This window comes from Uranotaenia lowii, chromosome 1 (genome assembly GCF_029784155.1).
Source record: "Uranotaenia lowii strain MFRU-FL chromosome 1, ASM2978415v1, whole genome shotgun sequence".
Taxonomy (NCBI): Eukaryota; Metazoa; Arthropoda; class Insecta; order Diptera; family Culicidae; genus Uranotaenia; species Uranotaenia lowii.
In genome coordinates, this window is record NC_073691.1 from 144,492,725 (window position 1) to 144,509,679 (window position 16,955).

Consider the following 16,955-nt stretch of genomic DNA (forward strand, 5'->3'; position numbering starts at 1 on the left):
AAAAAAAAATTCTACGAAAAAATTACTAAATGTTCTTTTAACAATGCTTTGTATAATGTAAAAAAATTGAATTCATTTGTTTGAACGATAGCTCTAAAAAAAATCGTGAAAATGGTGTTTTTTTACCCGTTAGACCCTACTCCCCCCTTAGTATCAATAGTTTGTTAAAATTATGATATTCTCGTATAAAGTCCCCTTAATCAAATTTAGAGCAGAATGAAACAACCTGACATGATTTATCAAAGCTCCGTAGAGAAATTAAAATATAAAGATTGTAATTCAAGGTGATTCAAGTTAGATTACGCTAAACTCACTCACAATTAGGTGGCGCTAGTAGACTGCACTCTAGCGCTCTCTCGTGGCATTTGTATTGAAACAATAACATCACACCTTGCATGCAATTTCAGCTAGCATGTTTTTTCTTCAGGGTTGTCATGAAACCAAAAATTTAATTCGTGCCTGGATTTGTTTGTTGAAAATAATGATAGTGCAAAATAATGAATTAGGAAATGTAAACGGATTATACACGCAATCAGAAGTTCCAAAAATATACTGCAAAATATATGAATAACCAATTTTACTTAGAAATACACAGAAATAGTTAGCGGAAACGGGAACTTTCAAGAGTAAATGAATAATTAAATCAGACAAAAACTAATTTATTGAATTATGCACAGAGTTAAGTCGCCCTCATTTTTGTTTTTTAAAATTTCCATTTTAATCAAAATATTGATAAATTTTGAAAAAAAAACTCATTGGCAGGAACTATAAACAATAATTTGCAGATTATTGTAAGAGTTAACAACAAATCATTTCAATTGTGGGAACTGGCTCAACTCATTAGCTTCGAAATTGTATCGAAACTCTGTCCCTTCGTTTCCGGAACAACGAAAGCCACGAACAATGTGCCAGCCAGTGAGCAACATGTGAACAGGAGCAACGTGCCATGCATTCCTAGCGATTCCGAAAGAGCTGGAAAGAACTGTACAAAACAATTGAAAATCTTTCTAGCTAGTGAAATCCGTAAAATACTTACTCTCAGTGCTGCAAACGCAAAGAGCCATAAAATATTCATACACAACGATAACGAGAAGCTTTTAATCTGTTTGAAAGAGAATTAAACTGTTAGTTTGACAATGGCTGAAGGAAATCCATACCGACCTTTTGAGGCATCAGTTCGGCCAGCATCACAAATGGGACGGACAAAACCCCTACCGATCCAATGAAGATGACCCAGGAAAAGCAAACCAACGGAATCCAACTGATAGCCGACACGTCCTGGCCCAAACTTTTGGCGAAGGAAAATGCAGAGAAAGATCCCATCCCTAGCACTATCCCGAAGCCGGATATCGTCAGCAGCAATTTTCGACCAGCACGTTCGATCAGGATAGTTGCGAGATAGGTCCCTAACAGTTGGATTGATCCGACAACGGTTGCGGACGCATTGGCCGATAGACTAGATCCGGACTCGGCAAAGATTGATGCCGTGTAGTTCATCATCGTAAAACAACCGCTAAATTGATTGAACGCCATCAAACAAAATCCTATCAAGAAGGCTTTCTTGGCGTGAGGAGTGGCTGGATGTTAGAGTAAACATATCGTCAGATTTGACTTAAATCTTTAGAGTTGTAATTTCAGTCTCTTACTAATATCCCTCCAGGCTAATTTTTCGTCTTCAAAGGAAGACTTCTCGGAGTTAAATTTATTTTTCAATTGCATCAGCTCCTGACGGAATTCCTCCGATTCCTTCAACGAGCCTTTGCGGTAACCACGGTAAAATCGTAGGGCATCTTCCGATTCCTGTAACGACATTCATATTGATACTAGTTAAAACACTGTTCAAGCAATAGAGAAGCTCCTTCTAGGCAGAACGATCACTCAATCGAGGTGTTTTAAGTATCTTGTGGTTTACAGCAATACGGATTTGACGTTTGAGTTGAAGATTCGGATTTTGGTTCGTAGAGAGATCTGGCGTGACCGCCAGATGTTTCGGAGACTCGCAAACGCAAATCGGGCCTTTCTGATCCGGGTTTCGATGTCTTTCCTGGTACCACCCTCAGGCGTTATCTGGCTACCAAGATACTGGAAGCACTCCACTTTCTCATCTTGTTGCCCAGCTACCATGAAACTGGAGGGATTTCCTATGTTGATCTCCATCGACTTGGTCTTTCCGACATTGACTTTGAGACCTGCTGCCTTGGAGCTTTCGGTGAGGTCGTCGAGTTTGCTCTGCATATCCGGTTGTGTTTGGGCGAGCAAAACAATATCGTCAGCGAAGTCAAGGTCGTTCAGTTGCTCCATTGTTGAAGGATTCCACGGCAATCCTCGGTTCGGTGCACAGTCGATCGATCCAATCAGAATCTCATCCATTGCGATTAGAAAAAGTAGCGGTGATAAAATACATCCTTGTCTCACTCCAGCAGTTACCGGGATTGGTTCGGACAAGACACCGTCGTGCAAGACCTTGCACGAAAATGCCTCGTATTGTGCTTCGATGAGATGGACTAGTTTCTCTTAAAGCCCTACAGTAAAAGTGAGGCAGACTGAATTTCTCACCGATTTGGCAGCACTGAAAAAGCTTCTGTAATCTTTCAACACTGCCAAAAACTTAAACATTCGCATGACTTCTTGTTGACGTGCCAGCTGTGTCGCAGATTGTGAGGTTGTTTTTCGTTTTGTGAATATTATATTTATAATTTGTTCTCCGTTGTGTGAATTGTTAAAATAAAAATGAAATGTTTCTTTCCGCTTTGCTCTAATGAATTTCCTCCGCATTCTTGAATAATTTCATTAAAAAAATTGAAAGTCACAGTCATACAGTTTACAATACCTCCCACGAATTTGAAATGGTAAAAATGGTTATGCTCGATTGGAACGACTTTTGACAGTTCGATTGGAACTCCGCGGTGACAGTCTGCCACACTTTTATTTTAGGGCTTTAGTTTCTCTGGGATCCCTCGTCGCCTTAGAGCCGCCCAGATGTTTTCATGGTTAAGTCTGTCGAATGCTTTTTCGAAATCAACGAACACCAGCAGAAGAGAGTCCTGGAATTCGTTGAATTGTGCCAGTATGATTCGTAGCGTTGTGATGTGATCCACACATGATCGTCCGGATCGGAATCCAGCTTGTTGCCGTCGGAGTGTAGCGTCGATTTTCTCCTGGATCCTGTTCAGGATCACTTTGCAGAGTACTTTGATGGTTGTACAGATCAACGTTATGCCTCGCCAGTTACCGCACTCTGTCAGGACTCCTTTCTTTGGGACCTTTACGAGGATACCCTGCATCCAGTCGGCCGGGAATGTTGCAGTATCCCAGATGTCAGCGAAAAGACGGTGCAACATTTGTGGTGACAGGGCAGGGTCAGCTTTCAGCATTTCAGCAGGGATGCAATCGATCCCAGGTGCTTTGTTGGATTTCATGTTTTTGATTGCCGCTTCTATTTCAGCCAGCGAGGGCGCTTCCGAGTTGACGCCATTTATGCGATTTACTGTTGGCGCTTCAAGCTGCGGGTTCTGTTGGCCATCGCTATTCGTGACTCGGAAGAGTTGTTTATGCAGCATTTGTCTATGCAGCATGAAACTCATGGAATCCCGGATTCGCATCGCCCACTTTTGATACCAAGAATTTTCGATTCTAAATATAGACATGTCGATGCTGACAAAATGTTCCTTACCGACGGGTCTCTAATGGAGGAATCAACAGGATTTGGAGTTTTTAACGAAATAAATAGCGCCTCTTATAATGAGCCGGTGCCGAAGTTGAAACAAAAAAGAAACACAAGATAACTCCTGCGATTCATTCGTCAGATTAAACATTCGAAGAAGATCCGGATTACATCACAATTTCTATGAAGCTGAAGTCAAAATCTTTGACCAATTGGTTGAAGATACTATAAGGTTCCATCATTGCATACATTCAAATGGTACTTTGAAGAGGAAGGAAGAATGCGCTGAATTCGGAGAGATTGTTCAATTTATAGGAATTTGTAAAACATATCATTATTATTATATTGACAAGTCCTACTTGCCATGTAGGATGCCCTATATCTAAAACCCTCCCCATTCCTTTCTGAAACAGCTTCATGGGTCGTATGAGTTCTCTGCAACTAAAGAGTTTATTACGCTGTTTCAGAACTTTCCTATTATGATTACATTGACTTGCCACGGTGTGCATTATAGTACCTCACTGAAAATCAAAGCGGCACTTGAAATAAGTATTGAATCCAGATACTTATTTTGGCATCTCGTGTTGGCTTTGATTAACAGTTATACTGAATGTATCAGCCAATGCAAGATGTGTAGTTACCCTCTGCTATGCTATGCTATGCTAAATAAATAGCGCCTCTTATAATCTCCAACCACCATGCTCTGTATACATAGCGGAGTTAGCAACTATTCACTGGACTTTGGACAGCGTTGCTTCACAACCTGTTGGACATTACTATATTGTAAAGGATAGTCTGAGCTCTATTGAAGCAATGCGCTCAAAAAGACCGCCTAGCTAACATGAAATCGAAATAGGAATGATAATCCAAATCGAATATTAAAACATTTTCAATAATCATCGAAAACAAGTTGAAATGAGTGGTTTTCTATCATTCATTTACTACAAGCCTTGCCCAAAAAAGTTGAATCGGATAGCAGTTTAGTCAATTCGTAAATATGTCTCCAAATAGCTGAGAATATGCTAATTCGACATTTACGATTTGAGTGTTTACGTTACGGTTACGAGTTTGAGATTTACGATAATTGGGCGATCTTTCTTCCTTTGACCGGTTCGTGAACAGAAAATCTTAGATATAGAGCTATAGCGCGAATTATATCAACTGATGAGTTGACATCGTGGTAAGATACCGGACAGCCAACTTGGAGGACTGGAGCTCAAATCTCGGTCGGGGAATTTTTTTTTTTCGTTTTACTCAAATAGGGTAAATGTACCCGAACTTGGCCCCTAAGGCATGGTTGACTATATTTCCCATGATTGTAGTCTCCCTGTTATATGTACCTTCAAAAGTCCTTCGACAAATATGATTGCTTACTAGCCTGAAATGTAGTAAAAATATGTCCTTGCTTTAAAGCGGTGGATAATTTGAGATAAACCTGATCAAACTATTGATTGAAATGCTCCTTATTGTGGCCCCCGTTCCGAATTGTGGCCCTTTATGAGTTCCTTAAATTGGCCGCCTCTAGAAGAAATTTGCCTCACTAATACAACAACAGCCCCCACGAATTCGTTGATAATATCCTGGAAGGAAGCACAACAATGTTCTGTGTTGTTTTCAAAAAGTCGAAAGTACGAAATGTCAACCAATTTTTAGAATTGATATTTCCGTGCAGAATTATAAACTAACGTTAAAAAGTTTCACTTGTTCGTTTCAGTTTTTGGTGTGTTTAAAATTTCTATTATCAGAATGACAATCTAGAACAAATAAGTTCCACAATATTGCATTGGTTAACATAAATATGTTTATTAACCGTGGAAACAAATCGTTTGTTCAATTTTTTAAAATATAACCATGATAGATCTGTTTCCATTGAAGTTAACATAGTATAGTGAATGTTCATATTCTTTTTATTCCACTCCCATAAAAGGAGGAAAGACATTTTAAAAACCATTATGACCGAGACAAGAAGCAAGCTAAAGCTATAACTCAAGTAAGCGAACGATTCTTTGAATCATACCTACATATTTAAAATGTCGCCCTTAGGAATTTTCTAGCAATCGTTTGCGTACACCCGGATAGCAAAACAAGACAAACTATCGCTCACTTCAGCCAGCCTGATTGAAATAGATTGCATCTCACTCGTTCGTTTGGGGACTATAGCCAATGGAAGCGAACAACAAATTTACAAGCTGGGTGAAATTCAAGCTGCATCTCACTCGCACTCATGCAAAATCATCATCCAAACTCGGCAGCGCTTCCTTCGCATATTCCTTTCCTACGGAAAACAAATGCGTCACCTCTGCTGATGCACAGTGATCCATAATATAAAACAAACTTGGTCAAAATATAATTTTTGATTTCACATGAAATTGAAAACAATAAAATTTAGCTCTAAATAACATAATTTTTCAACATTGTGATGCCATTACTTTTTTCAATAAACATAATATTTAGAATGTCATAATTTGAACTTTTTAACCATTCCTTTCAAAGCGACACATATACAGCAAATGTTCATCTCCAGCACAAATAAAATGAAATAAAAATACGTTGAACCTTATTTCCAATTGTAATTTTTTTTTGGTATGGATAAAGTTACTTCAACGTTGAGATCCAAGATATCGTTTCGGATCCGAATCCTGTTGATTTCGTGCTCAGAAGTTGAGAGGAAAAGTTCTAGAAATTTACAAAAAAAAAGGCAGCTAAACTTTTAGTATTATAATTCCAACTAAGATGCCAAATACGCTTGAGAGATAAATAAATTGATTATAGTCCGAAATACATTAATGGTATTTTAAAGTTATTTCAATCATTCTTTTTACTTTCGAACGGTTTTAAATTTCCAGACCACTGTGCACTAACGGCCGACGATTCGGCTGCCGGCTGCCGGCTACCGTCTGCTTTCTGATTTCGTTCTCACACATACATACAAACTTCAATTAGTGGAATTTCATGCCAAGATTAGGCGAAAAAAAATGTTTATATTTTCTTCAATTTTAGATCAAATATTTACGTTGTTTGGAGGCTAAAATTTTATATTTTTTGCCACGTTTTGCTGTAACCAACGGTATTTTTCAGTGATTTTTTCATAGGGAAGTGTGTTTTTAAAATCGATCCGAAAGTGGCAGATGCACTAGCAAGGTAGGTTCATTTCAGATTTTTTCCGAAAATCGTTATTTTACTTCCAGTTCGTCATGTGAAAAAAAATTATTACGCAGTTATTTATATTCAATTGCGGACAAATGCTATGCAGAATGTAGACACATGCGATTTTCTTTTATGTTTGATTTATTTTATATTTTTAGGCATATGTTTGACATATAAATTACCAAAATGCATTTTGGCATGCCAAGATAAGGAGCATGCCAAGTTAAGGCTCACATACCCTAACTATATTTTGCTTTTTATTGGGAAATCGAATCGTTAAAATCTTGTCATTGTAGATATATCGCCTCCTTTTTTGTAGCTATATGCTATTTTGGTAAGTTTAATACAATCTTTTCATCTGGTATATTTGTTTGAATAATTCTGTTGTTCCTGCGATATACCTTCTTATATGTTTGATGGGCGGGAAAGCACTCGCCATAGGCTTACTCGAGAAGATACGGAATATTGTGAGTGCTTTAACAAGACGTCGCTTTTCAATTACCTTTGTTTGGGTTCCCTCGCATTGCTCAATAGTAGGTAATGAGAAGGCAGATTCTCTGGCAAAGATAAGGGCGATGGAAGACGACACGTATCAGCGTGAAATCGTCTTCAACGAATTAAACTCCGTCTGGCACGCACTGGTTGCGTAAATTACTATTTTCGCTCAGTTATTGATTTAAAAGCTCCAAACCGTTATACGCCTTTGTTTTAAATTCATGCAAATTTCAAACAGGATTTTTAAATATACAACGGAGCGATTTTGACGTTTGGGGATCACGGTAAAAAATTTTTTGAACATCAGAAGCTTAAGAAAGGGTGAAATTGATAAACTTTGAACTTGACCTATAAGTGATGGCCGAGCTCGCAATCCTGGTATAAAATTTCCCATGTGTCATACAAAGAAACATATAGGCCTACATATAGCCTTTACTCAAATTTCCAGTGTTCGGCATCGCTAACTGAAAAATTAGCGCCGCTAATTAAATCGTTAACTCAATCAAAGTTAGCGCTTGCTAATTAATTTCGCTAAATGTGCCGAAAAAGTTATCGCTTCAAGCTTAAAGCGCTAATCGCTAATCGCTAACAATTGACCAACATTACGGCCGGAACAAATATCAAATCCTTCTTTTGTAACGCACTTCCCCTCTTCGATTTTTCAACTCACCGAGGGGGAATAATTAAAGTTTCAAGTATTTCATGAAAAATTCAATAAATTGATCGAACTTTCAAACAATTATATGAGCAAAACAAAACTGTGAAAATTGGAATTTCACCACCCTTCTGTGTTCTACAAGTAGAAAAAATATCCAAACATTTAAACAATGACAAGAGCAATATAACAGAATGGGGAAATAGAAGCCTTATTTTTCAAATTTTGGTAAACAAATTTCTCGATTTATCGGTTTTATGCAAAGTAAATAGTATGCAATTTCGTTGCAAAAAAACTTTTGTGCATTTCATTCCCATTTGTTGTTTTTGCATTATTTTTAATTTTCCTCATTTAAAATCTTTAACCAGCTCCCCCCTTTTTCGAACATGCAGGAGCATTGTCAAACGAGGAAATTTATACAATTTCTATTTGAAAACGAAGGCTACAATGAACCATGAACAACTTAACAATTTTAATTCATTTTATGTTATTTTATTTTATTTTTATATGAACTGGTCTACAAAAATACTAAAAAACTGTATTGTGATAATAAATATCTCAACCACTTTTAAACAAAAAGCTGATTAGGGGATGTTAAAAATAGTTTTATGATGTATAACACCTTTCATTGTTATCTTCTTCTGTAAATTCTGTAAAAAACAGTGCTACACGAGGGAAAAATGACACTTAATACATCTTTCCTCTATTTCAGTACGCATTCCTTCAATGAATCCAATCAAGCAATCAGAATGTTGCCCAATGTCACTTTAAGTTGATTGACAAAAAGTTTATTCTATCACTTATTATTCGAGAGATTGAAACAAACATATGGAAGTTGGCGGTCTTAATTAGCGGAACCAAAAAATAGCGAATCTTTTTAATTCGCTAGACCCATCAAAACTTAGCGGCAAAATTAAACCGCTAACATAAAAATAGCGGACTAACTAGCGATTAGCGGCTTAGCGCTTTTGTGCCGAACACTGCCAATTTCACTCAGTTCACATGTCATTCTTATGGACATATGTGTAAGATATAATAGCAAGCTTTGTGCTTTTTAACAGGTCAAAGTCCAATTCAACAGTTTGATCCCCAACAGCAAACTATTAGAGACTGTAGAAAAAAGGCGCATCTACTGTTTTTGGAGTGTGACGGACGGTAGTTTGACTGGAGTGATGTTATTACAGTAGTATCCGCATAGATCTTGGTGACCGTAAACTTTATGCCTGCGTACTGTATCTGCCTCCTGACCGCACGAGAGCTGTTGCACTAGCTGAGTCTTTTTCGCGCTACTTATCTAAAGTTAGCTCTCTCTGTGCACCCGAAGATGACATTCTAGTGATTGGTGATTTCAATTTGCCCGGATTGAAGTGGTGCTCCAACCACAGTAACTTTCTCTATTCGGATCCAGTACGCTCAACTCTATCGAACGTCATACTAGACTCCCTGAGTACAGCAACTTTGCGGCCGATTAACAGCGTGACAAACGAAATCGGTCGTATGTTGGATCTCAGCTTTGCCAGCGATGGGACTCGTGTACCGTCCTTTGTTTGGCTCCCGCTCCGTACGTTAAATCGGTACACCATCATCCTGCTTTAATGGTTTCGCTTGAGGTCACTAGACTTGCTCCTGTGGCAAAATTAGCACCCTTCTATCTTGACTTCAAGAACGCCGACTTTGACAAGATTTCTCGTACCCTGGTTTCCATCGATTGGAAATCTGAGCTCGACTTATCTAATCCCAACGCTGCGGCCGAAACCTTCTCGCATATCTTGAGTTACGTTATCGAACGTCACGTACCAAAACACACTATTGAAAAGATTATACGGAGTCCTTGGTTCCCGACTGAACTACGACGACTAAAGACGGCAAAGAGATGTGTCCTTAGAAATTTTAACAAATCAAGATCCTTCTATACTGAGGACATTTATCGTAGACTAAATTCTGTTTACAAAAAAGTCAGCAAACGTTGTCACCAAAACTATCTAGCTCGAGTTCAGCGTGATCTCAAGTTCAGACCAAAATCGTTCTGGAAACATGTTAAAAGTCAGCCTGATGTGCCAAACCATATGTTTCTGGATGACAATACGGCGGATTCTGATCGTGGAATCTGTGATCTCTTTGCCGAAAAATTCTCGTCTATCTATAATACAGCATCGATATCCCCTGAACATCTGGATAGTGCAGTCAGGCATATTGCGCCACTCTCTATAAACAACATTGTGGTTGAGGATGCAGTCATCTCAAAAGCAGCACCTAAGCTCAAAAATTCTTCCTCTACGGGTCCAGACGGAATACCTGCTACTTTTATTAAACGTTTCATGCCTGTATTGCTGACTCCTGTTAGGCTTATTTTCCAAGCTTCGCTTGATAGAGCCATCTTCCCCTCACTATGGAAGGAGGCTTACATGTTTTCGGTGTATAAAAAAGGTAACACAGGAGAGATGTCAACAACTACCGGGGAATCTCGGGTTTCTGCGCAGTAGCCAAACTATTCCAATTGCTGGTCTTGAATCCGATTTTCTTGTCCTGTAAGAATATTTTTTCCGACGATCAACACGGATTCTTGCCCAAGCGCTCCACGACAACTAACCTTCTGACGTTTACTTCTTACGTGCATGAAAGTTTTGCTGCGAAGTCTCAAACCGACGCTATTTACACCGATTTGTCTGCGGCATTCGACAAAGTCAACCACGATATTGCCATTGGAAAGCTCGAACGCCTGGGTTTCTGTGGAACTCTTCTTGACTGGTTCCGGAGCTACCTATCAGGACGTAATATAACAGTTCGCACGGAGGACTCTTTCTCCAGACAATTCTCTGCTTCTTCTGTGTGACTCAGGAAAGCCATGATGACCTAAAACTATTTTACAACATCAACGGCCAGAACGATATTGATTTCCTACAAAGACAATTTAACCTCTTCGCACACTGGTGTGATATAAACAGACAGCCTTTGAATCGCAGTAAATGTGCAGTCATCAGCTTTTCAAGAAAGCGACAACCTTTTTCCGCTGTGTACTTCCTCAGAGATGAGCCGATCGCACGCGTAAAACACATCAATGATCTGGGTGTAATTCTAGACCGGAAGCTGGAATTCAGGATACACACAAAGTATGTTGTCGACAAAGCCTCGATAAGTCTTGGATTCTTATTTCGAGTGTCCAAGGACTTCAAGGATGTGTATTGCTTGAAAAGTTTGTATTGCAGAATTGTTTGCTGTATCCTTGAATATGCATCAGCTGTTTGGTGTCCCTACTACCAGAATGGGGCCGAACGGATCGACGCTTTACAGCGGCGCTTCTTGCGATTCGCCCTTAGACACCTGCCTTAGCAAGACCCGTTTCACTTGCCAAGCTATGAACATCGATGCCGTCTCATAGGCAGAGACACTCTTCAAGTCCGCAGAAACGCAACACGAGCTTCCTTCGTCGTCGATCTCTTGACATCGCGAATTGACTGCCCCACGCTCCTAGAAGCCATTCCTCTAAGTGTGCGACCCCGTGGACTTAGAAACAAAGATCTTCGATTGTGTGTTCCCATTCGTTTGAACAATTATGGTGCTAAAAGCACTATCCTCGGTGTAATAAAAACATTCATTTGTTTTTCTGAGCACTTCGACTTCGACGTTTCGAGAGATGTTTTCCGTTGTAAAGTTTTAAGTATATTGAGGACCCTGTAATTAGACTTAGTATTTTTTTTTTTATATTAATTTAAGTCATCATTTGGAGCAATACGTGTTCCGTTGATTTTTAATAAATAAATAAATAAATGTCATTGAACGGATTATTGCCCTTTTTCTAGAGAGTTTAACAACAAAAGTCATCGAGATCCGTAAGCCATGAAGTACAGACGATAGTTGCGCTAGCGATTGCTGGGGGGTTTTAAACCCTTTTGATTTATCCATCCCAGTTCGCCAAGTCATTTGCTGCTTTTAAGGAAGGCCAAAAACTTTTCTCCTCTATTGGGCAGTTGGATAATATTTCTCGGTGACTACAGGACAGCATGCAGCATTGTCTCTCTGGAAAATATGCGATGCAGTTGCACTACACTTACGAGACTCTCGATTTAGTTTTTTGGTTTATCATCCCTGCAGTACGCGATGTCGAATCCAGAGTGTGTATCGATCGCTTTTGATGAAATGCTATTCCAGTTGAAAAGTGCTACTCGAATTCCAAGGTAAACAGGTAACAGGCAAATTAGATGCAGATTTTTACTACAGGGCATTTATATGTTATACTTTGTAGATGTGCTAAATCAGCCAGAAAATGTTCTCAACTTTGTTCGAAGTATATTGTCAGCAAGAGCAAGTTCACTGGTGTTGGTAAAAAGTGGTAGAAATTTTGACATTTTGAGAATTTTACCATGCAAAAATGTTTTCAAGATCTTGGGGCGTTGTATTTTTTTGCAACACTGTTTCTATTTCAGCCGTATGTGATAGAAATATTGCTATTTTTGCATCACAGCATGCGAAAATACAACACGTGTTGTAAAAAAACTAGAAGGCCACAGATCTTGAAAATGTTATTGCATGGCAAAATTTTCAAAATGCGCCGTAAGTGACAAAATTTCAACCACTTTTTCCCAACACCAGTGAACTTGCTCCAAGGGGGTCTAATTTATCATAAGTGAGTTGATTGAATGTAAGCGCTATTAAAAAGCAATTTGATAAAAACAAAAACTGCAAATGAACCATAGCTGTGTTAAGGCAATATTAAACACCAAGTACATATTAACACATTAAGTACTGCGAAGAACTTACCACGTAGTTGTTAGTCTTCATCAGATAGAATGGTGTTTCTGGTATGAACGAAAACCAAAGCATGAAGATCAACGGCAGTGGAAGCACCACGTAGGGCACCATTTCATAGGCCAACAAATCACCCAAAACATACATCACCAGAATTCCCAGGTTGTTGGTTAACACCAGCGTAGAACCGAGGAAGCCCCGAATGCGGTCTTCGGCAATCTCCGCTATGAAAGTTGGGATTACCATGTAGCAGACTCCACCGGAGAAACCTCCAAGGAATCGACTCGCCATCAGGTAGTAAGCGTTTGTTCCGAAGATAACCATCATCCAAGCTAGCTGAAAATTTATTTAAATTAATCCAACACGGTTGTTTACTTAAAAAAAAAAGGTGACTCCTTACAATCTGAGGGATCGCTGCCATGTAGGCAGTCAATTTGCGTCCAAATCGTTCTGTAGTCCATCCGGCAAGCGTGTTTCCCAGAAAACCACCGAGACACAGATTAGCCGTAATCCAGGAGCCTTCGACCAAGGAAAGAGGTCCACTGTCTAACGGAGTTGTATTGGATAACAGCAGCGGAACCGAGGGAGACGTCCATCCGCATGAAAAACCATAGCCGATGGCCAGCAAGTTCACTGCACAAGGTTTGGGGAAAAGTTACTAATTGCTACCAAAAGGTTTCCTAAATCAAGTTTCCCCTACCACAAAATGTGGCTATGTACTGATTCCGGGCTGATCCTTCCGACTTCATCGCTTAGCACGGATAATCACATGCAAAGACACTCGGGAAACCGACGCTAAACGGCGAACAAAGCCGAACTGTGCTGCTCTTTTCAACTTTTGACTAAATTTATCCAAATTTCCGAATTTATCTTCCCCATGATGGAAGATAACATGTTCACAATGCGCTTTCTCACCAGGGACCAGGAGGCGCCGAGTTTTTACCTTTCAGCTGTAATTAAGGTTGGTTGTCCGAAATATCAACAATTCGTCCACCACCATCGACCATATTTTGTTTCTTCATCGGAGTCAACCTAGTTTTGAACGACAATGACAGATTGCTAATCAGCTACATCCTCCAACAGGAGCTTATTTAAAGTCAACTACCCTAAAGGAAGCATCCCCCTTAAATGTTTACTCAGCTGTTGGACAACCGAAACCATGATCTGATGACATGTTTTCTTATCATATGGGATGTTATTTTTGATTTATTATTTTCAATTGTTTGTACCGTGGATTTACAAATGTTTATCAAAACATAGGATTACCAGATCATCAGTCATCCGCACGTTTGTGGCAAGAGAAAATATTTACTTCTATCTGACGATTGAGCCTGCACTTTCAGGTCATTCTAATGGAATATTTTGTATTTATTATTCTCGGAATACCTAACTTTTCGAAAAGATTAAGTTGTTAAGTGATGTGTATCAAAAGTGAAATTTAGGTGGTTTAGTTTGTAAATATAATGCAAATGTGAAATTCCCAGCATATTATTTGATTGATTCACGGTAAAAGAGACAAGGTAGGCTACTCTCACGAGTGAAAAATTCGTTCGAATGTAAACAAGGAACGTCATTGCTCTCTTCGAACAGCGTACAAGGCAATAAGCTTTGCGCGCGTAAGATAATGCCGCATACACCGAGGCTACTAGATGGATAGCAATGACGTCATTATCGGGAATATATCACCTTGTGTTATTTTACACCGTGGATTGATACAGAGCCTCCTTGATTACCTACATTTCTTTCCCATTTAGCTGAAAAAAGTCTTCCATAAGCTATTGATCCTCATCTATAATTCTTTTCATTTTCATATTTCCTTTATCTAAATATTTCCTGTTCTCTTGAAAAAGTGTTGATCTAGACTTAAGCAAGCAAACAAAACGAGTTTGGCTCCTAAAGCCGCAAGGCATGGGCCGTTTCAAATAAAGGAATTACAAAAAAAATGTCTTCAATATTATCGTAGAGTTGCGCCAAAGATAGGCCCAATTTTCTTATCAAACGTGTCGAAACAATTTATATCTTTGAGCACCATATGGACTTTGTTCGTAGCACACCTCTTGACGATCTTTCCCCCTATTTTCAATGAAACAGTTGGGTTGCTCAGAGAAAATTATATTCGGCGATTTATTCCAGAAATACAATTTTCACTACCAAGAAAATATTTCTCGTGACGAAAAATGGAAAATCATGGACGAGAACGGCTTTTCCTGTAAGCTGAACAGACAGATCTAGGCGACGATATGGATGGAACACAGTGCTGTGTGCGGATTTCGAGAGAATTATCGAGTTCATTCGAATCCCGCAAGGAGCTTCGACAAAGCAATGGTCTATCCTGCATAATGTTCAACGTGGCGCTAGAAAGTGTTATTCGACGAGCAGTGGACGAAATGCGGGGCACGATTTTCAACAGATCTTGTCAACTTATCTGCTTTGCCGTCGACTGTGATATAGGCGACAGATCATTTGCGGCGATGGAGGAGATCAACCGCAAACTGAATAGCGAGGCAGGAAAAATAGGATTGATGACAAATACGTCTAAGATGAAGTAAATGCTGGACTGCAGGTCCGACACCGACCGAGCCCGCTTGTCCGGCAATAACAAAGTCACGATCGATGGCTGGAGATAGTCGAAGACTTTGTCTATCTCGGCTCACTGGTGACTGCAGACAATGACACCAGCCGTGAGATCCAAGGACGCATGATTAGCAGATGTCGTGCCTACTATAGACTCTACTCAACTGTGGTCGAGAAGATCATTATACCGGTTGTCCTCTACAGACACGAGACGTGGATATTGCTCGAGGAGGAGCTGCGCACACTCGGAATATTCAAGCGACGATTGTTAAGAACCATCTTTGGCAATGTACCGGAGAATGGAGTGTGAAGGCGATGGATGAACCACGAGCTCTCGCGACTCTACGGCGAATCCAGTATCCAGAAGATGGCGAAGGCTGGACGGATCAATAGGTTGGACATGTTGCGAGAATATCGGACGATGGATACTGAGTTCACCGTGGAGTAGCGCAAGCTCGGGGTCCCATACAATTTCAAATTAAAACACAATGCATCTAGTACTATTTTTTAGGGATTCCAAAATAATTGATTTACAACCGAGCTTTGATAATAGCGATAATTTATTGTAGAAAAACGAGCCAATTTTGTTGGAATTTGCTGACTAACTGCCACATTCATATTAAAAAAAAACAAATTTCGCAAACCGACCGTGGCTTAGCGGATAGCGTTCAAGTCTTCTAAGCCAGAGGTCATGAGAACGAGTCTCGGTCACGGCATACATAGTACTCTTTCTGTGGGTTGGTGGTGTTAGCAGTAGTAAAATGCTAGTCATTATACCCTTGAAAGATGTACGCTTTAGTCTTAAGTAGAATTTAGATCTCTTCAAAGAAACATGAAGTTTCACTGATATCCCCTATATGTATGTGCTCGTTTTTATTGCACCGTTTGGTTGGTGATTCTACATTAAATATTATAGCATTTACCTTCTTAGAAGAAGGAGGGCTCCGGAAGCGCCAATGTTGTCAAGCGGATAGGCTGGTAAGAGTCTGGTTCTGGTATTCCAGGCGAACTGGGTTCGATTACCGTTTGGGTTCGAATCCCATAAGTGGCCGCTAGGTAAGATGTGTTTCCTGGTATAACTGACTAGATAATAAGAAAGTTCAATTAGTAGCCAGCTGGCCAGGTATGTATATACACGGACGCCGAAATACCTGTAAGTGAACTAGCCCCACCTGATTGACTAGTTCTTCCAAAATATACTTACAAAAACACACGCAATACATTCACTCCATAACCGTTCATACGAAGCCATGGGGTCCGGGAATAGTGTACGCGCTGCATTGGAGATTAGTCGAACTTAATAATCTGAATGCATATGAAAACAAACTTAAGCAAAAACTGCGGTGAATCCGTGCATCCATGATGGATAACCAACATACATACATACATAATTGAAGGAAGAAGGGCTCCGATTTGCGAAGTGGAGAGAAAGGAGTCCCTTACAAAACAATCACTGAATTCAACACAACGTTCACAATTTTAGAGATATTGTCATCAAATAAGAAACACAAACAAGTTCTGCATAACGAATTGATATTTTTACTATGTGTATTCAATGTAAAATAGGACACAAATCGATGAATATTCTTGATTTTTTTTAAAACAAAATTTCACTCCTAGAGACTCAACGGTGGGGGATGAGGACACAAAATCTGTGCAAAAAAGATACAACTT

At 39.5% G+C, this 16,955-nt stretch overlaps 1 protein-coding gene across 1 annotated transcript; it reads right to left on the minus strand.

Moving 5' to 3' along the window:
* Nucleotides 1-832: 832 nt before the first annotated feature.
* Nucleotides 833-13,456, minus strand: LOC129737997 (facilitated trehalose transporter Tret1-2 homolog). The gene is made up of 7 exons (XM_055729173.1): nucleotides 13,408-13,456; nucleotides 13,108-13,340; nucleotides 12,720-13,043; nucleotides 1,647-1,800; nucleotides 1,162-1,577; nucleotides 1,037-1,102; nucleotides 833-982 (listed from the first exon to the last, which is right to left on the minus strand). The coding sequence occupies exons 1-7, from the start codon at nucleotides 13,454-13,456 to the stop codon at nucleotides 833-835; spliced, it is 1,392 nt and encodes a 463-aa protein (XP_055585148.1).
* Between the last annotated feature and the right edge of the window lie 3,499 nt (nucleotides 13,457-16,955).

Bases quoted from the DNA above. Each gene is read 5' to 3' on its own strand.
- LOC129737997 (XM_055729173.1), bottom strand. From the start codon at position 13,456: ATGAAGTCGGAAGGATCAGCCCGGAATCAGTACATAGCCACATTTTGT. The intron at 13,341-13,407 runs GTAGGGGAAACT...AACCTTGTGCAG, and splicing joins GTACATAGCCACATTTTGTG to TGAACTTGCTGGCCATCGGC. The intron at 1,103-1,161 runs GTCGGTATGGAT...TCTTTCAAACAG, and splicing joins CCGAACTGATGCCTCAAAAG to ATTAAAAGCTTCTCGTTATC.